Here is a 25811-nt window from a genome sequence, read left to right on the forward strand (position 1 = left end):
GCAAACTTTAGCAGCACCCAGCTGACAAAAAAAGATTATTTTGGGTGTCTTGGGGCTAAATTTCTGATCCACTTGTTGTATACACATATATACAAAGCACAGCACTCCCTCTCTGCAGGTAACTGATGCTGCCACCGTAATCGCTCAGCTTTCTTAAGGCATTCAAAAAGATGAAATGTTTAAACGTGACATTTAAGTAATTATGACAGCATAAGTGAACACCTAAACGAGGACACGTGTGGAGACTCAAATTGCCTTAGCAGTGATTACTTCCAGCTCTTGCAAGTCCCTGGCAAACATTATTACAGAAATTACCATTGGATCACAACTTGTGGACAGCTCTTGAAGTTCAATAGCGACAACAACAACACATAAATGATGCAGTTTAAGGTTTAAAAATAAATGTGAAACAAGGACCTACTGAATAACTGTAAATTATTAAGCCAAATCCCAGTGAAGGGAAAGTTGTTCTATTTATATTACAACGTGTTTTGATTTTGAAGACTTTTGTCCAAAAAATCTTTAAACAGACAAAAGAGGACAAATTTTAGAGTAACAACTGTCAGAACTTAGTATCAGATTTGTACTTGTGAATAAGATCTGTCTCTTTTAGAGCTAAAAGTCTGAGGAAATTACGCTTGTAATGTGAGGTGTGCTGAAATGTCAGTGACACAGTAGTGTCAAACATGTGAATAAGAATTAAACTGCTTCTTGTAGACATGGAGAATCAATAGGAGGTTAAGAGTAAAGAGCTTGATTTCTGAACTTAAAAGAATGGAAATAACAGTCTGTGGAAGGTTAAATAGATGCAACTAGCAATGAAAACATGCATGAAGAGGATTAGGTTCCAGTTTTCTGAAAGAAATGAAAACAGATAACTGCTGTTGAATACAGAATCTTTGTCTTTTTCTAAAAAGAAAAAAAAAAGGCAGCACATTAAATCACAGTATTTTTTTAAAAATAAGGTGTATAAAAAACTGTGGTAGTGTCTCAACAGTCACAGATGGATCAAGCACTACTAAGAAATCAGACCTTCAAATACCAGATAAGCCCCAGAAGGTAAAAGAGTTTTTGTTGTTTTCCATTCAATTTTTTTTCCTGCCCTATTTGTTTGACAGTTAATGAATCACCCTCTAATGGAAGTATGTCAGAAGCTTTCCCTGGAGACTTTTTCTGAGCAATTAATAAACAAACCAAAAGCATATGCATGTAAAGAGTTACCACATTCATGAAAAAACTACAGAACTGCTCCTTGAAACTGATGTCCATTTTTAATTCAGAAGAATGTGTAAGACACACTATAAACTGAAAACAAACAAACAAACAAACCAAAATAGATAATAAAGTTGCTAATTTTTAAAATATTACTAAGTGTAATTGCAAACTGAAATCATGGACTGATTGACTGATGGAAAAATGGTCCAAGGAGAAATGACACTGGATAGTCTAACTAAAGCTATGACTAGCTAATTTGAGTAACCTCTAAGTTAGGCTTACTGAGGTATTTCAGTGAATTTTTATAAACATAACTTTTCATCAATCTGTACTGCAGCTTTCCACATACTGAATACAGATCATTTACCCACTACCATACCACTGAATTATGTGACCAAAGGTGAAAAACAGGCTACATCTCTGACCTGCATTTACGTCTCGTATTATGAAGCCCAGTGTTAAAAATGGCAGCAATGTCAAAACCTGCTCTGGAATCCTCCATTTATTTAAATCAGAAACTCACACTAGTAGTGTAGAAAATGCAGTAGCCAAAATAATAAAATGTCTGTCATCGAACATATTTAAAGTCTTTACCAATCATTTCAGGTTTATTTATTTATACTATAGCTGGCATATCCAATAACAAAACAACAAATATTTCACTAAGCAGTATATAATCACCAATTATTGTTAATAGCTATGATTTTATGAGATGGTTGAAGTGCATTTTTTATCTACTGATAGTAAATGTTTATATAAAACATTTTTTGACTAATGGTAGGGAACCAAAAAAAGTTAAAATTCTTTGAAAGCAGTGAATGGATTTAAATGCGAGATAATGACTGGGTTTCAGCTATGGGTTTTACTTTAGTTTAGAAAGAGGTAGTTTGGGAAAGACCAGCTGCAAAAATAAGATCTGCTAGCTTTTATTTTTAGCATATCATAGTTGAAAATTAATACTTTGCTTTAACTACTGCATTGTACGAATTACCCATTTCATCACAATGTGTATAAGTACTTTTTAATCCTCCTCTGGAAACAGAACCAAAAATTAAGGCCTCTGAGAAATTTTCTTTTCCTTCAGAATTTTAGATTGTCCAGATCTCAAAATCTTGTATTTAAGAATGGCCAAAAAGAGTACAAATAAAAAAAAAAAAACACCTAAGATATTTATTATTAATATTTATTTTCACAAGAAATTTATTATATTGCATACAGAACCATGCATTTTTAGCATGCTGTGATCAAGTTTATTACTACATAAGGGTTTAGCTTTCCAAGAATAAAATTCACTAATATAGTAAAAGGATAAAAGTTCAGAATTTCCCTCCTTTTTAAGTAGGCAAATTCGATTAAATATATAACAACTATTAAATTAAATATCTCTATTTTATATCAACAAAAGGTGAACCTAGATATAAAATCAGGTGTGAAATGCTTGTTATTTTTCTCTGTTCACAGTGCACTGAGTAATTAGAAAAAAACTGTTTGCAAATGTAAATACAATGAAGCAGCCATTAACTAGCACATGCAAATATAAGTTCAGAAAATTGCTTATTATCTACAACGTTCAAAATGTTATGTTCTATTTATACAAATTTAGAGATTATATTCTGTCTAATTAGGTGTAAATTTTAAGGATATACATTAATCGTAATTTGTCTTTGCAAAAAGGATTAATTAGTGTTAGAAATAAGCATATGGAAGTGAAGATTAACCATGAATCACACTTCCTCAAGTAACAGACTAAATCAAGTCAGCATCACTTTTTAAAAAAAATATTTTTGAACATGGAGAACTACATACTTCAGCATCATTTCAGAAACTTTCATAGTAAAAATATACAAAAGGCATGTAATCATACCCACACAAAAGGCAGTGCAATGCATGTTGCTTATGATGGACCAGAATTCCCTGATGGAGTGCTCTCATCTTGTACAGACCAGGATCCCAGGGTTCAGTGTGACAGCTGAGAAAAGGTGACAGAATATTCACTTCTCTCTGCCTCAGAAGGGACAGAGAGCTGAACACCCACGTGTGTCCCTCCACGTAAGGCACAGTTTCATCATAAAATGAGGTCTGACCAGAACCTTCAATAAGGCACAAAAGTGGTACAAAGCCAGCGCAAGGCATAAATTTAAAAGAATTTTTGAAACTGGAATGCTAAACAAAGGAAGCAACAAGCAATTTCTGTCCCCCATTTCTTACAATCTGCAAATAGCTTTTACTTCCATCTTCGCATCTGCATTCACAGGAACTGTACAAAAAAAACCAATACTATTCTATTTATGTTCACACAAATAAATGAACAGCATACTCAATTTAAGATTCCATTACAAGGAAAAAAAAAAAAAAAAAAAGGATGGTTCCTATCTCTGACACCTTTCACAGAAGCTTCTAAGGGCAAAGATGCAAAGCAGATTTTTATTCTACCAATACTGAACCCTCTTTCAGGCAAATACAGTGAAAAGTCCCTATGTCTAGGACATGACAGTTTCATGTGTTTATACAAAGTGATGCAGCAATTAATACTCATTAGTACAAGATGAAGATTTTAGCACTCTTCATGTACAAAAGACACAGGAAAACCTCTATTGTGCTAACTGAGAATACAATGATGGACAAAAAGGAGTTGCACTGATGAAAAAGAGCTCTATTAAGGAAAAAGAAAAGGCAACACCAAATCCCATCCTACAGACGTAGAAATAATTATTTCCTCTACAAACCTACCTATACCACAAATTATAATAATTTGTGCCAAGGTCACTTACATTACAAAGATATTTAAAATTCCAACAGCTATCTTGATACTAATCCACAATCAAGGTTTTTGGAGAATGTTGACTACAGCTGACACTTAAAAACAGTTTTGTACTTGGTCCGATGTGCAACAAAATTCAGTATATAAAGGCATCTCCTCAGAAGTTTCAGGTAAGGTAGTGTACTGATCTGACCTAGCACCAACAAAGATACTGTTCAAGATGGATGTTTATACTTTGCTAAAAGAAGGCCCTGGATCTTAAAATTTAGAGCTACCTTAGACCCTAGTAGTGTATTACACTGCTAAAACTAATTGTTCTTCTGAAACAAGAAAACTACAATAAGACGTTGAGCTATCAAAGTTAATATTTATTGCAGCAAGCAACTTTACCATTCTGAAAATATATTATTAGAAGAGACCCAAGAAAAAAGCCCTTTGGATATCCTACTTTACATAAGCCTTAGAGATCCTTTGACACTTAATGCTATGATTTGGCTTTTGCTTCCATTTAGGGCTAGAGATTAAATTGTAGTCCTAGTGTAGGTAGTATAATCATGTACAATCATAAATTGGTTTGCCAACTTTGCCTAACTTCAGGCCTCATAAATAATTGAGACAACAAAAAGAAAAGTTTTCAAGCATGGCTATTTGCCAACCTGTAAAAGCCAGAGTTGCTACTGGCCAATTCCTATCTTGGTAAATTGAAATTAAGAGGGTGTCAACTCCAGCACACTGCTTCTTATAATCATGTATCATTTGATCAACTATTTTGGAAAGGTTGCATTGAATTCAAAACAATTACAATGAGGAGGCAGCTTTTGTGTACTATGGTATATCTAGTGCCTGTGTGCCAGTTTTTACATGGAAAAATAGCAATTATCCAATTGGTGACTAAAGAAAGCAAGCTAGAGACACATTCTGGCTCCCTTGTAGCCTTCTTCTAACAAATCCAGGAAACAGTTTGAATCTAAGGATGAGAATCTAAACTGCCTTGTGGATTAAGTATTTCTTCTCCCAAAACTTGTCCTGTCCCCCCAGAGCTCAGCAAAATAATTTTAAAGGAACATTTTAAAAGAAACCCTACATGTGGGTCCCCTTGGTTATTTTAATTCTGACTAAAGTAATGCAAAATAATAAAATTAGTAGGCAAGGTAGTCGTATAAGCTCCTGCATTTCCAAGGACCACTGCAATTCTACAACAGTTCTGCAGTTATCAAAACCAGGCCTAACTGGCAGAGCTTTTTCCCCATAGTGCAAGGACCAAAGCAACTGATTTAGACACAGAAATAGCTGTAGTAAAGGTTATGATTAAGTGCAGAGTCCATCATATAGCTCCTCTGGTTGTCAGCTACAGAAACTTGCAGATGTTGACTCTGTAGTCAGATACTGGCTTCTAAAGACAAAGCAGGTGAAAAAGGCAACAAACAGTATAAGAAAGTGTCAGAATACTTACATATCCTCATTATATGTTTTCTGGAGCCTGTGCACCTATCAAGGCTTACTTGCATCAGTAATAGATATGTGCTAATTCAATATGCATTCAGAAAATCCACACCAGTTGCAGTGACACAACACTAACCAAGAGCTTGGAGAATACACTTTCAGGGAAAAAAAAACCAAAAAACACACTCATATATAAGGATTTTGTGATAATTTTTGATCTAACTTCTTTTCTTAACATGGGCATACAATCTATTTTGCAATAACTGATAGAGATGCTGAGTAAGGCAAAAACGCGTTAGTAAAAATTACTCAGTAACTTTTTCCAATTGGAAATTTTATTCTACAGTCAAAAGTTTTTCCTCGGCTCCAATAGTACCTCCATATAAACTTGCACTTCAAGACTTGAAGTTATTGGTTCTGCACTATCAATATGACTCCAAAGAAAATAAAAAAGATATATTTCAAGGAAAGACGCTGAGCAAGAATGAGAACTGCAGATGGGAAAGACGACTGTTCACAAATGAGCACAGGAGTAGCAGGGAAACCAAAGTGCTGACACAAAAAAGTCTCAGAACTAAAGAAAGAAAAGAAAAGAAGAGATACAGGGAGGAACAGAGACTAGGGAATTGGAGAATTGTAATGGGTCAATGAGGCAAGCTTACAAGACTAGGAAGTGAAAGCACTGGAAGTTTCCAAAGAACATTTCAGAGAAAGATAGAAAAAAAAATTAAAAATTGAACACTCCATGAAATATATCAGTTTTCACGCCTGATTCCCTCCCCAATGCCTCTCATAAATGCATCTTCCAAAAAAACCCAGTTTCCTGTAGGCAGAAGACCTTTTCCAGAAATAATGCATTTGTTAACCTGTGAGAATTGACCTAGACTTCAGTCTTGGGAGAGGTGTAAGAGGGAAAAAATGTCACATACTGTGGGAGGTTTCCCTGCTATTTATTTGAAATATCAGCATCAGCTCTTAAACACACACACACACACACAGAGGAACAAATTCATGCAAATAAGGGTTAGAGAATAACATTTCACATTATTGTTGGGGTTATATTTACTGAGTTTCAGCAAAAAAGAAAAATAAAAAAGCTTACTATGTGCAAAAGAAACCCCAAATAACTGAGAAAATGTGCAGAAGAGATTTTTGAAAGACTCACCCTAAAGCCTCAGGGTGGTTCAATATAATATTCTGGCATCCCAAATTGAACAAGGAAGTTGAGTCAGGCTGCTCACGTTTCCTTGTCCTTCAATCAAAACAGAGTTTCCTCTGGCTACAGGTATTGAGCTGTACACCGTAAATATTTCTATACTTTTCTCAGTCTGATGGCCAAGAAAGTCTGAAGCAGCAGCAGATTTCCCCTGGGCAAGAACAACCTAGACAACAGGACAGTTCTATAACCTGGCATTTAAAAGGGCTCCTGTGAAACGGAGGTGAAATCTTGCCATGCAAAACCTTGAGTATGATTTGCCAGGTACCTTTAATGAGATTTTTATTTGGTCTTGCAATAATCTGCTCAAATTAATACAAGAACAAGATGAATATTTTATGAACACATGGCCCCAAGTCTTCGAGCATGTTTTTTTTTGCTTATGGAGAAATATTGGTACTAATCACAGATTAATTAATTTTATCAGAAGCAAAGGAGCATGTTTTTTCCACTATTTACAACCAAAGGGCAAGAGGAGCAACAGCTGGAACAGAACAGGATGGAAACGAAGCAGAAATTAGTGTCTTCAGAAGGAAAGCTGTCCAATGTTGTAAAGATATTAAATTTGCCTATCTTATTATAACATTAAGTAACTCATCCAGACTTTAAAAGAGCTTCAAGAATTGAAGCAATCTTGTTGTCCGACAACAAGAATGATGAGATCTGCTCTGAAGTCCAGGCCAGCAATATGGACAGGGAACATCTCACATTAGTCCTCTCTTTGCCTCCTCCAATTTACTGTCCTAAGACTTTCCACAAACGTGTGACATGACCAACATGAAGAGATCATTCTGTGTTTAGTCAGAACAGTGGCATGAGCTGCTGAAAATCCAATACATGATGGGTATTAACATAAAATAAGCCTTCTGGGAGTCTACAAGGTTTTCTGTAGATCCCAAAAAGAATCTAAAAGCATTTTAATTAATTTGTGCATCTGCATGCTCAGCTAAAAATGGTTTTTCTCTACGCAATCCAAACTGACAGCACACAATACAACTTCCTTGATATTCCTTTCAGAGTATGTTAAAAATAGCTGAAGAAAACCAAATGAGATAAACAAGTTTTAAAGGAATTTCTTTTTTGGTATGAGATAGAAAAAACCAACATAATTTTCTAGACACTTAAAAAAGATAAATAAAATTACCTTAACCTCCAAAGAATTGAAAATGGCATTATTTTCTTTTCATAGATTTTGAACATAGCAACTAGCATTAAGAACTACAGAAAAGGTACCACTTCCTAGTCCTTGAGAATTATTCCATATGGGTAATTTTGCCTTAAATGTATTTTTCTCTCTTTCTTTCTGCCTAAAAATAAGAAAAAGACTGAGGCAAAACAGAATTTACAAGAAAAAGTGTGACTTTCCGGTTTTTAGTATTGTTGAAGTTTTAGAAGCATGCTTTATGGGTGATAAAAATCACGTTTTATAGAAAAGAAAGGAGAGGATGAGCCAAATGGGACTGTAATGGGGAGAGAGAATAAAAACAATATAGCAAGATAAAAGGAAATGAGCAAAGGAGCAGCAGCAGGGGAAAATAATGAGCCAGAACAAAAGCCTCACCACTAACAGAGTTTGCAAATATTTCCAACAGCAAGAGAAATTTGCAAACATGGAAACAAGAGAAAGGAAAACAGAAAAACCTGGTGTTTAGGAATGGAATCAACCAATCGATTTCTTTCCTTCCTCCTAAAGTGATGTAATGCCCAGCTCCTGCAGTGAAAAAAGAGGTATCTTGGCCTGGAGCACCAATGGAAGCCAATGGATGTATGCACAGCAGTCATCACCAACACCACCAGTCTCAGTGGATCCAGGTATTTTGGAACAGAAGTTATGTAATTCCACTTGTTCTTGATTTTTTTTATGGACCTAAACTCACATCTCTAATGAGTAACTTTATAATATTCATCTCTCACATGTTAACAGATCTGTAACTCCATGCAAGCGTTTTCCTAACAGAAAAAACAATTTTAAGATTATTCGTTTTCCTCCCATTCGGGTCAGCTGTGGGGTTATGCTTTGGTGTTGTTTGCTTTTGCATGGTTTTGTGCCAAGGTGGTGGCAGTGAGAGGGCTGCAGGATGGCCTCTCTGGGAAAAGCCCAGGCACAAATGTGCTGCCAGGCAGCTCCACAATGAACCCACACACAGGGCACAGTGAGCATCGCTAAAGCTGGGGTCACCTCTCTGAAAACATACTGAAGAGGAAGAAAAAACACCAGGATGCAGAGAAATGAAGGGGAAAAAAGTGAGAAAAAAGCACTGTGAACCTTCAAATCAGTGAAGAAGGACGAGAAGGTATTCCAGGGACTGAAAAAGACATACACACATGGCCTCTGGAGAGAACTGGACTGGAGCAGATGGATATGTCCTGAAGGAACAGCAGCCCATGGAGAGCCTACACTGAAGCATCTCCTGAAGCACAGTAAGACAATCAGTCCCAGATCCCAATTAAAACCAGGAAAGCACAAATGACACAACCCCTTAGACCTGGCTGGAGTTTACTGAAATGCTCTCATCATTTCCAGAGTCCTATAAATAATATTACCTATGATTTCAGTTCATTTTATATTTAGATTTGCAATTCAGCAAGCTTCTGACACAGAAAAAAATGGGCTCAGGTCCAGGTATCTGAATGATTAAAAATTCCTGGATTTATTTTGCTATACATATGTGTGTATTTATGTATATGTGTGTGTATATATATATATGTGTGTGTGTGTGAACTAGTGTCAGGGGACAGTTCCACAAGCCTTCAAAGAGACTTGTGATGGTGGCAGTATGAGCAGATGCAAGAAAGCCAACTGTTCATCATTAGTCTCACAATTTTTGTTTATGTTCAATTTTTGTTCATGTTCAATTTCTGTTCAATTGCTTGAGTATTTTTCAGGCTAGCTGGATGCTTGCAAAACATACAGGATATTAAAAGCTGACTTCTTTGAAGCCTGCTATAACCATTGAATTGGTCCATTTGCAAATTTTATCTCTAACCCATGAAACTTTGCTTTTCTCATATTCTTTGTTTCTGTAATATCTGAAAATTGGCAATTTCTTAGGGGTTTGCTTGGCAGAACTTATTCCTAACACAACAGGACTCCTGTAGCAGATTTGTCTCTGCATTAATTTTTTCTCCTGAATCATTCCACAGACTGGAAAATGAAATAACAGACGTACACACATACACAAAGTTATATTCACACGGATGCTTTTTAATACTTGCACATTGGGAAGCTCATGTATTTGATGTGTGCACCTAAAATTGTTTCATATGTTTCAGATACGAAGATCCTACTGTCTCCATCACCTGTTTCATGCAGTTGCACTTTCCCCATTCTTTGATTAAAATGAAATATGTCAGTGCAGGTGTTGGCATGTCTCCCCAAATACTCAATAGTATGCATGCACCATTACACAACAGAGATCAAGCCCCTCTATTTTAGTATCAAATACAAATCTACCACTTAATTTCATCATTAAACTTATCATTAACAGCACCACCAAGCTTTTCCTTGGTGTTTTTAGATGAATTAAAATTCTCCCTGAAAGTAATGAAGCTGGTACTGAATATAAAGTCGTAATATGGTATCTAATTCATGCACTTTCAACTCCAGCAGGATTTAACACATGCACACACAAAAATACATCTTTGCAAGGTTTTTTTTGCAATATATATGCTAGCAACCAAACAGAACTTTTTTTTTTCCTTTTATTGCTGGTATCCAGTAGATCCTGCTTTCAATTTAATGTCTTTTTGTACAATACAAAAGAAACATATTACTACTTCCCAAATCTCATTTATAATATTTTATAATATTTTCCCTTCATGCTCCTTCTTGCTGTTTTATCATTAATGCTAATATTCTGTTGACTCTTAAGATGTAGAAGCTTCCATTACTAAAAATGAATAAATGAATATTAAGAGAGCACTGTTTTGAAATGAAGGTTGAGTACGCAGTCTGGATATAGTTCTCATTGCACTTCTATTGAGGAAGAAATAGTAATAGGTCAGTGACAGAAATGGCACTGTTTCTTTAGTAAAACATCTATTATATACTGGCTTTTCCTCCTAAGTTTCAACACTTACCTAAAAGTCTAAAGCATATTGAGCAGTTTAAACTAGTGAAGTAACCAAATAGTGCAAATAGGCCTAAAACCCATTGGTTAAAATTGAGTAAACTGAGTTTCAGAAGACAGTTTCACTGATCTTCTATCTACTCAAAACCAATGAGGTTTCCACCTCTTCCACAGTACCTATGCCCACAAAAAGTCTTAATGATCATGCTATAAATTATTTTAAATGCCTTTCATAAACATGATAAGCTACAGGAATTCTTTATTGCCCCAAAATGCATACTGAGTTATAACAGAATAATTCCTATGCCATTATTCACAATATTCTGTGTGTTTTCATATTGAAACAGCTTCAGAAGATTAAAACAAAACAAAACAAAAAAAACCAAAAACCACTAACTGAAAAAAAAATCTGCCTTCAATTCAAGCAGGATATAACCTTTCTGCCTCTCTACAGTAGTCCAGGTTTTTAGACTTGTCTGCCTTTTGACTGCTCATAAATGTAAAAATCACTCTTGCTCCTTCTCAGCCTTTCAGCATTTATCACAGAATATTTGCTCTAGCTGTAACATTTTTGCACCTTTGTTACTTTTAAGTCCATTCACTCAACCTCTACTTTTCCCCCTCTTGTGCTGTAGGAAACAGCCTTGCACTCGCCCCTTCAGAAGTCCCTGGAGGAAAGCTCAGAAAGCAAACTGAGGTTATCTGGTACCACTTGCAAAGCATCAAATGGAGACAAACACTGTGTGCTGGTTAAAGTAACAAACCTCTGCACTTGTTAAATGCCAATGCTCAGAATGAGAACCAAGTATTTTGCCAATACTGTTTTAGCATTGTATCTCTGTTAACACAGTGTTACCATCGTTTGGAACAAGACAAAGCCTTTGGATCAAGCTAATGACATGGGAATAATTTCTTTTTGCCTGGCTTACTTGGATTTTTACAGAAGACTATTTTTGAATATTTACAGGATAATTTACTTAAGCTCTAAAGGGCAGTTAACAAATGACCAGGTTACTATCACCCTTTTTTCACCATATGTTCAGCTTTTTAAAGCTATGTGGTGTAACAGGCTTTATAGGATATACCTGGCAAGGTTTTGGTGGTGGGGAGGAGGGCAGGGGTGGCTCTGTCAGCTAGATATTTGTATCTTACCAATACCAGTATCAAGCACTGTGAATGACCTTCCAATAACAAGCAATCCAATTAATTACAGGCATTGGATGACACCAGAAGCTCTATGGCTATGAAGTTACTCACCATCGAAGGAAAGAAATCTTTGGAGAGTGGTAAAACCAGTCCTAAGGGTAACAGAGATGTCACATGCACTTGAAATCAGTGGTAAGAGCAAGGTGTACAGTACATTAACCAACATATAAGAGAGATCCCAGCTGGATTCCAGACGAGGAGAAAGAAATGAATTTACTATCAGACTCCTACAAGCAGTTGTAATAGCAGATTTACTGCAATGTCCCACAACTGAACAGAAGCCACTGACCTTCAGAACACAAAAGGTTGTGCAAGAGTGAGTAATAAAATACATCAAAGAAAGAGACAGGTACTAGGAACATTATATATGCTTAATTTTTGACTGAACTAGATGTGCTGTATCACTCTCTACTGCAATAATAATTTTTTAAAAAATGTTTGATGACACTTTTAAGACTTTAATTAAACTAGCATTAAGTTCTTGCCTATGCATACAAAGTATTGATTGTGTATCCTTGAAGTCTGAATTGTACTTGTCAGTCATGATTTTTTCCAGGTCATTCAAATGCTAGGTGAGCAAAATAGCAAACTGAGTGAATTTTTATTGGTTCATACTACTTTATAAAGTTATAAAAAAATAAAAATTAAACAAAGAAATTATGAAAAAAGGTCTTGGAAGTTATGTGCAATTTCATGGGAAAGTTTAAAACCCAACTCTACCCCAAAAGCCAACAGGCTGGGTTCAGTATTACATTGAAATGATGGCTGCTTGCAATATCTCTATGATGCAACAGATACAGAAATATACTAGCTCTTTGAGTCTTTTAAAGCATTCTTTCATGGACTTTGGAGGAACAGAAGCTTTGGAGCTTCTTTATTTAGACAGTGAAACTTATTTCCTTCTCATTGGAATTCTGAAAACATTTTTTTAATTCTACTATTCTTCTTTCATTAACTTAAGATAATTTTTCACAACCCTCTCCATTATCCATATATATTTAAAGTGAAATACAGCTCTCTGTGCCAAAAAATCACAATGAAAGATGTTCTCTCTATCCTCTCCCAAAGAGCAGTATCTGACAAAGACTGAAAATATTACCATAATAAAGAGAGTGATAAAAAAGAAAGCATGAAAGAGTGATGAAAGACAAAAGCAAGAGGTAAGCATTTCTTTGCTTATTAATGATTACAAAAAGGATTTTTGTCCAAGGAAAGAAGGAAGAGTGGTAACAGGTGAAGTTCAATAAGGAAGGTGAAGTTCAAAAGGATAATATGCACATGCTTGCTTCTGTCATTTCTTTAAATTATGTATTTCATACTTAATTGCTTTTACAAGATACTTCCAACAAATACAATACAAATTATGCAATTATACACACAAAGAAATTCCAAGCAGCATGACCAAAAGGGTGAGACAGGATGCTGTAGGATGACTGTTAGGATCAAAGAGAAGACAAAGTAAGACTGAGAAACATCACCATCATGTTAAGTGGTAGAGAATGAGTCAACATCATGCAACATCCCCTGTGAAAAAGGTTCATTCACTTTAAAGACTGGCATGAATATTTAGCTGAATGCTTTTATTTTCAGTTTTGCTCCACTTAAGAATAACTGGTAAAATGTTATTTTTGAATGAGTATGTACTCTGTTTGAAGTTAAAGCTACAGGTGCTAAACTGTTGCTCCAGTTGAGTAACTGTTCATATTATATATTAAGAGGCCTGACCGAAATGGTGTAATAAAAAGACTAAAGCATTTTTTTCTTGCTAGTAAGAAAATATATTAGGAGAAAAGGGCAAGGAATACTGCTGGCATAACCACCTTCTCATCTTACCTGGTAAGGGTGGGTGTAGGTCACATCCTGGGGAATGAAGTCCTTCCTGGATAAGGTTACACTGAAGCAACTGACAGTGGTGAACTTCACTGTTTTTTTTTCTCACCTAAACTCGGAATTTCCCGGCCCCACCCCCCCGGACAAAAACCACAATCCACTGAAGTAGCACAGTCATGATCAGCAAACACAAACTAAATGTTTACTTTGCCCCCACTGATGATCTCTTAGAAGCCACAGGAAAATTACCCAGAAAGTAAAGCTATGATTCGAATGGATTAAAAAATCAGAGTCTATGTTTTTAGGATCAGATCTTCTTTTTCCAGGGATAAAGCTGGGTAAATTCTGGCCTTCTAAAAGCTTACCAAATACCCAACAGAAATGTTTCCTGAATCCCACATAAGAATTATGTACATCATTATGAACATTTATCAGATATATAACATATTGAAAGGTCCTGACCCTGTATTCACAGTCAGTGCAATAGCATTATTGATGGAAAAGGAAAAATGCAGGTTTTAAAAAATAATGGTTTCCTCAGGTTTCCAGATCTTGAAGACATATTTTTTCAATCTCAAGAGACAAGGATGACTGAAGGATTTTCTTACTTGCAGTGAATCACCAATGGATGACTAAATGCACAAAATGGTAAGTATAATTTTTATTTCAAATAATAACTTTGTCATAGCTTACTAATAATTTATTAATAGATACACTTAATAATGAAGATACTGCCAAAAAAGTGATGTTTGGCTGTTCATAATACAAATATTTTCTTAAGCAGTAGAATTTTGCCAGCAATGGTAACTTGCAGCTCATTTCACATACAGCAGTATTTAATTATATCCGTAAGAGCAGAGTGTCCAGATGTTGCTTTTTAATTTAATAATGATGGAACCAATGAGATGCTGATAGGTTTGTAAACTAAGGCTTCAGAACATGGAGAGTTCCACAGGGCCTTTAAAAAACAAAACAAACAAACAGAAAAAAAAGAAATGAAATTAAATGAAATTTTAGTGATGCATGGTCTGATGGCAACACAAAGTAAATGAAAAATGACTGTTTCTGCTGTATGCAGTCATGCAGGCAGCACGTAATAATAAAGCTTCTTTCACACTAATGATCAACACAAGAATGAATTAAATGACAATGGAGAGAAAACCAGAAATATGACTGGTCAGCTTGTGCATGACACCTAGTCAGAAAGCTCCTGTGTATAATAGATGCCGTGTTTTTACTGCAAGAAGGTCACCAGACTGAACTGTGTTAACAGAGGAAATCTACATGCAACATGCACACAACATTAAAACATTTCCACATTACAATAAAACTATGTAAGTAGATCATATTGTAATAAAAAGCAGCCACAAATGTACTAATGTAGCAAAACCCATACATATTGCTTATAATGCAGTGGTTCTCCATGCCTCATTTATCAATTTTGTTTGTTGATCTTTTCTTCAAGGTAAAATCAAATTTCTCTCCTTGTTAAGAAAAAATACTCAGGGCCTATTGACAAATGCTGCTATTTCTTTGAATTTCTGATTGTTATTGAGTGTATTCTGCTAAATTCCCAGTTCATTCTTTTGAACGATATCCAAAAGGTTTAGTGCTGCTAATTTCTGCCCTTACAAATAAGATACTGCTAGTATTCAATATAACGAATTAACAGAGTCAGCAAGGTATTATCTGGTGGATAGCTTTTTTATTTCAATCAAATAAACCTCTTCAAATATCCTGTTTGTCACTGTCCTACTTCTTTCTATCCTTAATGTAACAGGTCAGAGTGGATATAGTAAGAACATGCTATTAATTCTAGGGGTAGCTGTTCGCTTAGTTCCTACTGAGAGTAGCCCTGAACTGCTTGGTAGCATCTTTACAATAGAAATAATGCAACCAGAACATACTGAAAATACACCACTGCAAAAAAATTTTGATAAGTCATACTCATAAACACAGCATCAAAATTATAGTAAGAAATGAGACAAAAAGTCTAAATGGATATATTTAAGTGAAAAAACAAACTTCTGGAGAAATCTAAGGAGGAGACAGTGATGGAGATAAAGCAGAAAAAGTGGGAAGAATTCTGTCTGAACCCAACATAACTTCTCGGATGAAATACTACGAATATCTAAACAGCTTTCTTTGCTTCTCCCCTACCCCAAGACATCTAAGCAAAAAATTAGTGAATTTGGTAAATACTTCTAAGTACCTCATATTTCATTGTACTTTCAAAGCAAGATAGCAGCAGAATAGCTGCAGATACAAAGACAGAAAGTTATGGCAGAAAAATATAGAATAAGTAGGAAGATTTAAAACGTCTAAAGGCAAGAAAAACATTTCACTGTTATTGAAGATTCTATTAAAGGAAAACAGTGTTTTTTCAAGATCCAGAGACTACTAGTACTATATTAATTTCAAATCTGTGAGGAAACTCAGTATGATATCATCATCATATTAGTACAAATATTTAAACAGCACAGGGTTTATCTATACAAACATCCAGGAGCCAACTTCTGCATGCCACAAATCAAAACTGAAGATCATTCATACCAATTAAGCATCACTGCAGAATGGCAATTTCACTGCTCTTTACTCCTAGAGATGGCAAAATTAAATTACCCTGCTGATAATCAGCCACAGAATGAAAGTGTCGTTTTCATATGGCACACCTCAGTTTCTGTTCCAGAAGCCATTTACTGCTCTGAAGTTTATGTGAAAACCTGTTATTACTTTTCATATAGCACCACAAACACCAAACTCTCAGCACAAGCATTTACCCTCCAGCAAATTTGGCACCAGTAACTTGAATTGTTTTTCCCTGTCACACGCAGGTGCAACAATTCATTCCTGTTCACAACTTGGTGGTTAAATGTAATTCAAGCACCAAGTATGTAAGGGTTTGATGGTGAAGCAATGTGCTTCAATAGGGTTGGTGATGGCAATCATTAAAATCAAAAGAAGTATCATCCTAGTTTGACGTCATCAAAGTTTGATAATTTGCACACAATAACACACCCTAAAAAAATTTAGATTGTGAATTGGTATTTTGAAGTTATATAGCAAAAAAATGGAAATTGGACATGAGAAGGAAAGAAAATGAATGCTAAAGAAAGTTGTAAGAAAGGATGTAGCATATCAAGAACAACTTGGATATCCAGATATGAATAGGCACACAGGCATACAATCAGAGCAAATTCTGAAGTGGTTAATGGCTGGTTTGATATATAAAGGTATTTTTAAAGAAAGTAATTTTGCATTAGGGAAAGGCAGATTATGCACAAGTTTGTATTATTTCCCTGTATACATTAGACAACAAAATCAGAGACAAAATAAATAAATGGAGAAAAATAACCTAGTCGTAAAATACAACAGCAGATGGACATAAGTTTCCAAGTGAAGGAGGGGAAGCAGAAGTAGGATGTATTTTCCAGTTTAGGTGGCAAACACAACTCACTTCACACTATAACAAACTACACAATACTTTGGGCAGGAACATACTTAGATTAGACTGGAAATGTCAAGAAGTCCGAGTACTTCAGTATTCTGTTCCCCTGCCTTCCTGAAGGAGAGGACACAATGCAACACAGTCCCTTTACAGTATCCATAATCCGTGCTGGCTGGCTGCTGGGGAGGAACTGGAGCAGAGCAGGGAGGTGGAGGGGAGCAGTTACAGCAACCATTCTGTGTTTTCCACTACCTCCTAATCAAACACAGAGCCTCTGCAGAAGTGCCCAGGTTCTGAGAGGTTAAGGGATGCATGCTGTCCAAGGTAATGCATAGCAAGGTACAAAACAAAGACCCTAAAATATGTAACAGTACGGATTTCAATACTGCAGATTGTACAGGTGATAAAAGTCAGTGCCTTCTTATCTGTCCCACAGCACCATTATAAACACAGTGCTGATGATCACCAAAGAAAGGTAATTTTTGGCAGTAGCTGTGCAAACCAAACTGCAGCAGATTGACAGAAGCAGTACACAAGTTTGTTGTCTGAGACATCAGAAGCATCATGCAAAATGTAAGGATTACTACACTGGAAGGAATGCTCATTAAATGGGGAATGAGTGTAGGACCAGTCCAAAACCTGTTTACTCTCAGTATGAAAAACAAAGAACAAACAGAATAGCAGTTCTCAGATATGAAATCTTTAGCATCAGCAGAAGGCAAACACAGAAAAGACATAGCAGAAATCATGTGAGCTCTTAGGAATTTCTACTTTGTGGAGAACAAAATTAAGTACAAACTCTTTTAATCCAAATGCTGATAAAGATTGATGGAGTGGTGCTGAGTTGTACTTCCCTTGGTGACAGAAATAATAATTGTCCTGTGATTGTTTCATTCTGCTTTGAGACATTTTAATGAAAACTAATCAGCATTGGCACATGCTGCACAGTGCTTGTGTGATGTCTGCATGATACTTCATACTACCTATTTTGCTGGCAGCCATTATTAGATTTCTATCCCTTGACATGATCTTGTAATCAGCCCCAGTGCTAGTTGACTGCACCTATTCCTCTTCTGGTCCATTTTAGTAACCTGACCAACATGAAAGAAATTATTCCTTGATCTCTCAATAAAAGAAAACTTTGCAAGAACAGGAAGGTGAAGGAAATTAAACTGGCATTGATTATTGAAGACACATGAATAATTTATTATTTAGCAGCCTCGACATCAATCTGTTGTTGGCACTTTCTGCAAGACTCCCAACATGTTCTAAATGATTCTAAGTAAACATATTGAAAAACAGAATAAATGTAGGACTATTGTAAGATGAGGATCTCTTGACATACTACACTAGAAAGCAACTAGTCTTTATAGAAAGAACTAGTCTTCCCTGGAATACATTCAGTAGTTGTGATGATATTTTACTTTCCATTTCCTAAAGTAGCAAAGTCGTAATGTTAATCACTTAAGGACGTTGCAGCATTTCTCATCATGGAATACCCCCTTTCATCCTTATCAGAAATTATTTTAAACTTTATGTTTTAATTCTGTAATAAAGTTTTGTATTAGACCGTTTTAATTAAAAAAAAAAAAAAAAAAAAAAAAAGTCAAGCAGTCTGCTTTCCAGTTCAAACAGTTCTTTATGAGAAACATCTTTACTGCTACCGACTTTATCTTCTACTTGCTTACTAAAACAGTACTGTAAAGCAATTTCTGCTGAAAACTTGCAGTGTGCTGTATCGGGAAAAAAAAAAATCACAGATCTATCAGAAGTATTATCCAACAATTTAAAGATCTATCAGGAGATGCATCATCCCAACTTTACTGACCACCCTGACAGTTAGATTCTGACTGTAATTATGTCATAGCCACTAACATAAAATATGCTGTAACAACTTCCATTCTGGTAACTGCTCACACACTTACCCAAAACTTTCATTCAACACCGTTTATGCTTTTGAGTAGTCCACAAAAAAGGAACATTTTCTCTCTGTGAAACACTGTATTTCCTCCTTCTTCACCCATTCCTTCCTAAATATAGACTTGCCTCCAGCTTTTCTTCATTACTGTACACCCTTTGGACAAAAGGATTAATTCCTCATCTAAGTCAAAGTCAGAACTTCCATTTACTTTTAATGACACATCTAAATGAACTCCAAGGCTAAAGAACTCTCTACTCATCTACTGGAGATGTCAGAAGTCAAAAAAACCCAAGCAGTACTTCATTTTTGGGACTAACCTGTCTCAGTTTTTTTCAACTGCAAAACAGGTAACTTTTAAGATTACACAATGGAACAAAAGAATATATGAGGCACTATGTTAAACATTTCTGAATTATTACACTGTGTAGTGTGTATCAATATTTCTACTCCATTTATGAAATAATGCTATGCAAATTCCTGGTAGCACTTTTATCCAACTATTATTAGCTTCTAAATTTGAATTAAGGAAAAATAAAAATGTGAGGGTGGTTTGTTTACTTGGTGGTGGCGATGATGGTGTTTGGTTTTTTAAATTAAAGCAGCAAATTTGTAATGATGGAATGACGTTAAATTTTCTGCTTACCTCTCAAACCAGATCTGGAGTGTTCAATGTATAGTATTCTCAGAATGTGTGACTAATGGGGTGAAAAATACATCTTATATTCTCTGATCTGTTTTGTATTTTTCTATTTAATCGACTTTCATATTAGCATGAAATTCTTGAAGTTGTACACACTTACTGACATCCTGAATAAAATGATGTACAGATACTACTTGTCACAGATACAACTTGCTCTTTAAAATCTCATGCAAAAGCAAAGAATGTCAATGTAATTGCCACTTGGATTCAACAGAAACAGTTGAACCAATCATTAATAACTATCCTTCACAGAAAAGCTACACAATCTGATATATGAAAGAGCAAAAAGTTTAAACAATAATACAAAAAGTGTTAACACTATTTATTTGCACATTCTTCCTGAGTTCCCCTCATTGTGATCACAGAAGGCTTGAGTTATTTCTGTAAATTCATTTAAATTTCTCTGCTATCAATCCCTCGCAACAGAATTTTCACAAGAACTCTGTACCACATAAATACAGGTGAAGCATTGTCTCATAGAAAAACAGTCAACATTTCCTTTTATTCTTGCACTGCAATAGTCTGTATGAGATAATACATTACTGAAACCATGACAAGATAGGAATTTTACCAGAGAAGTCTGAAAAATATGTTCCACTAATTGACGAGAAAGATGCTAGAGAAAAGGAATTATTTAACTTATTGCTGTTATTATGACACCCAAATTTCAGCCAAAAAAACTGTATCTGTTTGGGAGAGGAGGTTCTAATGTTATTTTTTACTCCACACTAGACTTCAAGGGAACACAGACTAGAAAAAGGGAAAAAAGATAAAATCTGCTCACAGCATGAATCCCTGCAGCATGAGTATCACATATTTGATTTGGGAAAAAAGAACCAAATGCATAAGTCACATCTGCTTAAAAAAAACCCTCAAGCAAACAACATAACCCAAAAATAAACAAAGCTACACAAAAAAATTCCCCCAAACTTTACATATTTCCTGTTGCCATTTTCAGTGGAAGAATTTTATTTAACATCTAACATATAAGAAAGTATTATGAAGGATAATTGGTCACAGAAGAAGTGGATATAGTATTGCAATATAGAAAAATATTTTAAAATATTTTTTAATATTCTGTATTTTTCAGCAGTTAACATATACACATCTCAGAGTTTCAGTAAATTCCACCAGACATGACTTCACAGACACAGTAGAGCATAAGGGTTCATGTTTGGTAACCCACAAAAAAAAAAGGTAGTTCAGATAAAACTTTTCATATTAAAACATGACATTTTCATGTTTCTATCCTCAGAAGACAAAACTTTAATGCTCCACTAATACAAAACCAAAAGGAAGGTTTCAAATCCTGCTTTAATTCCAGAGATCTTCCCATAAATTCGAATCAGCATGTTGATCTATACCAATGCACAGCCACAGCACTACCTTGCAGAACAATTTTTAAGGATTATTGTCAGACTTTGTGCAAATCACAGAATAGAACCATGATAGATATTCCACAGAGGAGCATTCCTAACCACAGATTATTCAAGAGGCTCATGGAAGCACAAGAATCTCTTACACGTATTCCAGCAATATACCACACAGGCAGAATACTTTCCATTAGAAGAACTGGGGAAATAATATTTTTACAGTTATGGAATCTTCCTAGACTGTGTTCTTGCATGAGGGTACAAACTATCAATACACATTCTAGGAGAAATTCTGACAGATGCTCTTTAGGAAACAGAATTTTAGCATCACTTGGCAAGACCATACTTATTCCATTATCTTTCAAATTTCAAATCTTGTTTGGACAGCATATAAACATAATAACCTCATTAACTGTCAGGAAGTGTGCAAATAAATACTGAAGAAAAATTACAAGACATTAATACATGCCATCCACATTCATTTATGCAAATTCTCAGCTCTTTATAAAGCCTAAAATTAACAGGACATTGGTGTGCTGGCAGGTAGTTGTAATTATCTTCTCATGTTTCTGAAGGTACTTTAGAATCACCAAATCCATGCATGGACACAACAACAGCAGAGGCAAATCAGCTGACAGAAATCTGAACACCCACAAAGATGATAAAAAATACTGTTTGATATAGCTACTTACATCATGGCCTACAAGTTCAGTCTGTGTGGATTTATCTGCTTGGGAAGCAAGAGCCTTCTGAAAGCACTGAGCCCTTTCCTGTAAAACAAAATAACATTGCAGAGGTGAGTCATGTTTTCCTCACTGGGCTTTGCAGCTCCAAACATCCAGACAAATCCAAAACTCATGCATGGACAACTGGTAAAAAACCAGATTTATTATGACCCTATTCACACTAGGAGGTTGATTTCCTTCCTATTACATGCTTTTATAAACTACTCTCTCTTAAACAGAGGATGGGCTCAGGCAGTCCAACTCTGTGGTACGGCTGGGGCCACAAGAAGGATGTCACTGAGGCAGATGGGTACAAAGCACTGAGCAGCTGCAGGGACTCCAGCAAACACCAGCACCACTCCAACAGCAAAGAAATAATTTACCTTTTTTTATACATTAAGGAACATGCAAACTTGCAGATCACAAGCCTGAGATTACTTCTGCCCTCCCCCAATGCAAACACGTTAGCAAATCCTAAGCATTTCTTGGGTATTGCATTGGTTTCTGCTTTTCCCATTCTTGACCCTCCGTGCCTTCATAATTTTTGGCAGTGTGGCATGGTATCTCTGAACAGGTTTGAGCAAAGATATCTGGCTTTGAGACAAAAAAACCCAGATTCTGATATTTCATTTGAAATTGATCACTAAGCTTGCTGATCCTTATCCTTGAGCATAATATTTTAGTTTTGAGGAGAAGGTATTTGATAAAACAACTAAATATGTGGAGTAAGGCAGGAAAAGGCACACAGGAGGGGAAGGAGAATGCAAAGTTCTTTACTGCATTGATTTATGTTTTCCTGCTTACTGATTCAGTTTTATTTTTTAACCATATCCATAAAAAATACTTACCTTGAACTCAAATTCCTCAAGATCTACAAAATACAATTGAATGCTACTGACAGGTATGTATTACAATAAACCAGAATTCGTTTACATTGAATTTCAAGTTAATTGACTCCCAAGTTCTCATATTGTTTGATTGAAGACAAGCTATGCACATCTAGTGATTGAGTAGATAGCAGAAAGAAGTCAACCCCTCAGTGATCCTACCTCCAGCATTTCAACTCTTCAAATAAGGGGTAGGGGAAAGCAGAATTGAGACTGATCTCTTCACTTGTATGAAATACTTGAGCCTAAATCCGCTCACTTAAAAACTGTGTTAAAACTGAATTCATAGAAAAGGAAATCCTAGTTCTGACAGAAATGGTTTGTCCTCCTGAGGTTTGAATTTCCTAGTCCACTACCCAGAGCACTTTAACATGTTTAAAAAGCAGACATTATGATGTACCTACTATCTTATTTAACCACATTTTGCTGCTCAGAAGCTCCATGAATTTTCAAGTTACAAACACGGATACTGCGTGTTCAAATAACGTAGTGATTGAAGCAATACCATCATTAAAGTGTATATCTGATCAAACAGTACCTTCTTTCAGAGGCTTCCTAGTGAAATTGAATAATTATTGACTTTTTCCATATGTGACCCAGTCCTGCTTTCTGCCCTTTCTCTTTGTATCTGAGAGGAGTTCAACTCCCCCTTCTCTAAAATATTATGTAGCAAAAAGACTGCAAATAGATCTTCCCTTATCTTTTTTCTTTACAGGACAAACAAAATAGGTACCTTTGCCACACTAAAGACCAAGAAGAGACCAAATAATTTATTTAAAAAATATTTTTAGGACTGGCCAAAGTACTTCTAGGTGATTTTTTTAAAGTGAGAGCATTAATGAGCATATTTCCTTACCATTCTGAGTGTTATTGCCTCTTATCAAAATAAATGTAAATGTAAAATAAAGAAAAGGACTTAAGTCTTCACCACGGAAAGGCTGATAGTATGAAAAAAGTAGAGTCAGTTACTTGGATTTAGGGAGTCAGTGTTGATACATCTTGAAACATGACACTGGCTGTCTAAAACATTCCTTCTCTGAATAGAAGAGTATCAAAACAATTTTCACAGCTTTGACTGTGAACGTGTCAAAGTAATTTTTTTGTGACTGTTTTCTTATCCCATTCCCTACCAGTGACACCATGGTGACCACTTGTGGTGCTTTGTTTAATTGCAAATTCCAAAAAGAAAATGCTTGAAAATTACTTTGAATAGTCATATTAAATCAAGGAGAAAAACTTAGTGCCCTGAGTGTTTTGGAGGAATCAAAACTCTAGTGTCCAGTACAGATGTGCCTTTCATCCTTAAGGAATGTATATTGTCCAGTTGATAACATATTAAAGATTTTTTTCTTAATGGCTGTTTCACCTTTAGCGTTCCTTAGATTAAAAAATAGAAAATATCCTAAGTTATCTTTTACCTCTGTCTCTTATAGCCTTTACAGATTTTTCTAAAACCTTATGAAGACAAATGTGGTATTTTGTCTCAGCAGACATCCAGAACAGCCTCCAATAACCACCAACACTGCAGTCAGATTTACAACTTACATGCGATTGTTTCCCGAGCTTCAGGCACGGGCCCCACTGTGAATAACAAGTTAATGTTCACCACAGAACTGGGGTGAAAAAGCTGTTCTTCAGAAGACTTATAAAAATATAAAGTCTTTTAATTCAGATGTGCTTTGGGATTAAACTTAATCAACAGCAGCAGTTAGGCAGAGAGCAAAGGGATAACAAGTAGGAAAAAACCTGTTTTCCACAATCTATTCTACTTAATTTACAGACTACAATGAGCTACAGAATTGACTTTATGACAGCTATTTCCATAGAAATTGAGTCCCTATTGGTTTGAGTCTCAGTTTGGGAAGAAAACATATCATATACAGCATAGCTCCAGCTATCAGCTGCAGTACAGCTGAGTCACATCACATTGGAAACACTTTGTGAAGCCCAGCAAAAAGCCCAGCTGTCTCTTAAGCACAGCAGGAGAAAACAGCTACAGCTTGGTTCAGCTATCCACACATAAATGTACTAAGAACTGAGGTGCTAAACAGCCACAACAAATTTAGAGACATTACTGTGGAACCACAGTGACAAACAGGTGTGACCATCCCTAAGGGGACTATGCCATTGATTGGGAGAAAAACAAGAGAAAACTCGGTGGGAATGCATCCAAGTCTGCACAAATGCAGGTTTCACTGAGGGTTATAGTTCCGTCAAATCACTGTAAACAGCAAACACCGAAACCACACGGAATTTCAGAGAACATTTCATTGCTTTCACATAGGACTCCTACACAAACCAAAATAATTTTTCAGTTTTTACATTATAGGCCACTTATAAAACACAAAGCAAATTTCTATGCATAATGGCAAATACGGCATCTGGAAGGAAAGACAGCATACCTTCTGCTTTGATTTCTATCAGAATAGGATATCCAGGTATGAATCAAGAATGGCTAAGACAAGCCTGTCTCCAAGCAGTTTGCAATAATTAGTTACTGCTAAGTCTGAACATACCTAATTAAAGAAAGATGGTTTCTAAATATGCAATCCCTTCATTAGAAGTCTTTGAAGATCAACAATATTTAGTAAGGTTTAAAATCTCTGACAGTTACAAGCCCTGCCGTAGACATGCCACCTAACCCTATAGTACTGCAAAGGTTTACTAGATCCTAACCAGAGAGGGCTATTACTGTTTTAAGTTTTGAAATCCTTATAATCCCAAGTATTGTCTTAAACTTTTCACCCCCAAGGTCTGCAATATAAAAACTCCATTTTTTTGCTGACCTTACCAACTAAAGATGACTCCAAACTTTGAGAGCCAGTGTATCTAATCAGAAAGAGAAAACACAGAAAAAGTGAATGTCCTAGTCCACTGAGCTGACAAATGTCAGAGACTGGAAAACAGCCTTAAAAATGGTACCTTCTGACTCATATATTTGACTGGACAGTGCTGTACTCTAAAAATTGCCATTACTGCTCGTGTATTTGCTGCAAAATTAAAAATAAATGTTTAC

The 25811-nt window shown here is 35.6% G+C and overlaps 1 protein-coding gene across 6 annotated transcripts in view; it reads right to left on the reverse strand.

Moving 5' to 3' along the window:
- CCSER1 (coiled-coil serine rich protein 1) overlaps positions 1-25811 on the reverse strand; it is a 623842-nt gene that overhangs the window by 230692 nt on the left and 367339 nt on the right. For 5 of the 6 annotated variants that reach the window (XM_088163986.1, XM_088163987.1, XM_088163988.1 and 2 more), the window contains one exon: positions 21876-21953. In XM_088163986.1, coding sequence (XP_088020112.1) covers positions 21876-21953 — 78 coding nt within the window. Of the gene's footprint in view, positions 1-14387; positions 14700-21875; positions 21954-25811 lie in introns of those variants that run through there. The other variant, XM_088163989.1, reaches the window with a different exon arrangement.

This window comes from Sturnus vulgaris, chromosome 4 (genome assembly GCF_052056855.1).
Source record: "Sturnus vulgaris isolate bStuVul1 chromosome 4, bStuVul1.hap1, whole genome shotgun sequence".
NCBI classification, from domain to species: Eukaryota; Metazoa; Chordata; class Aves; order Passeriformes; family Sturnidae; genus Sturnus; species Sturnus vulgaris.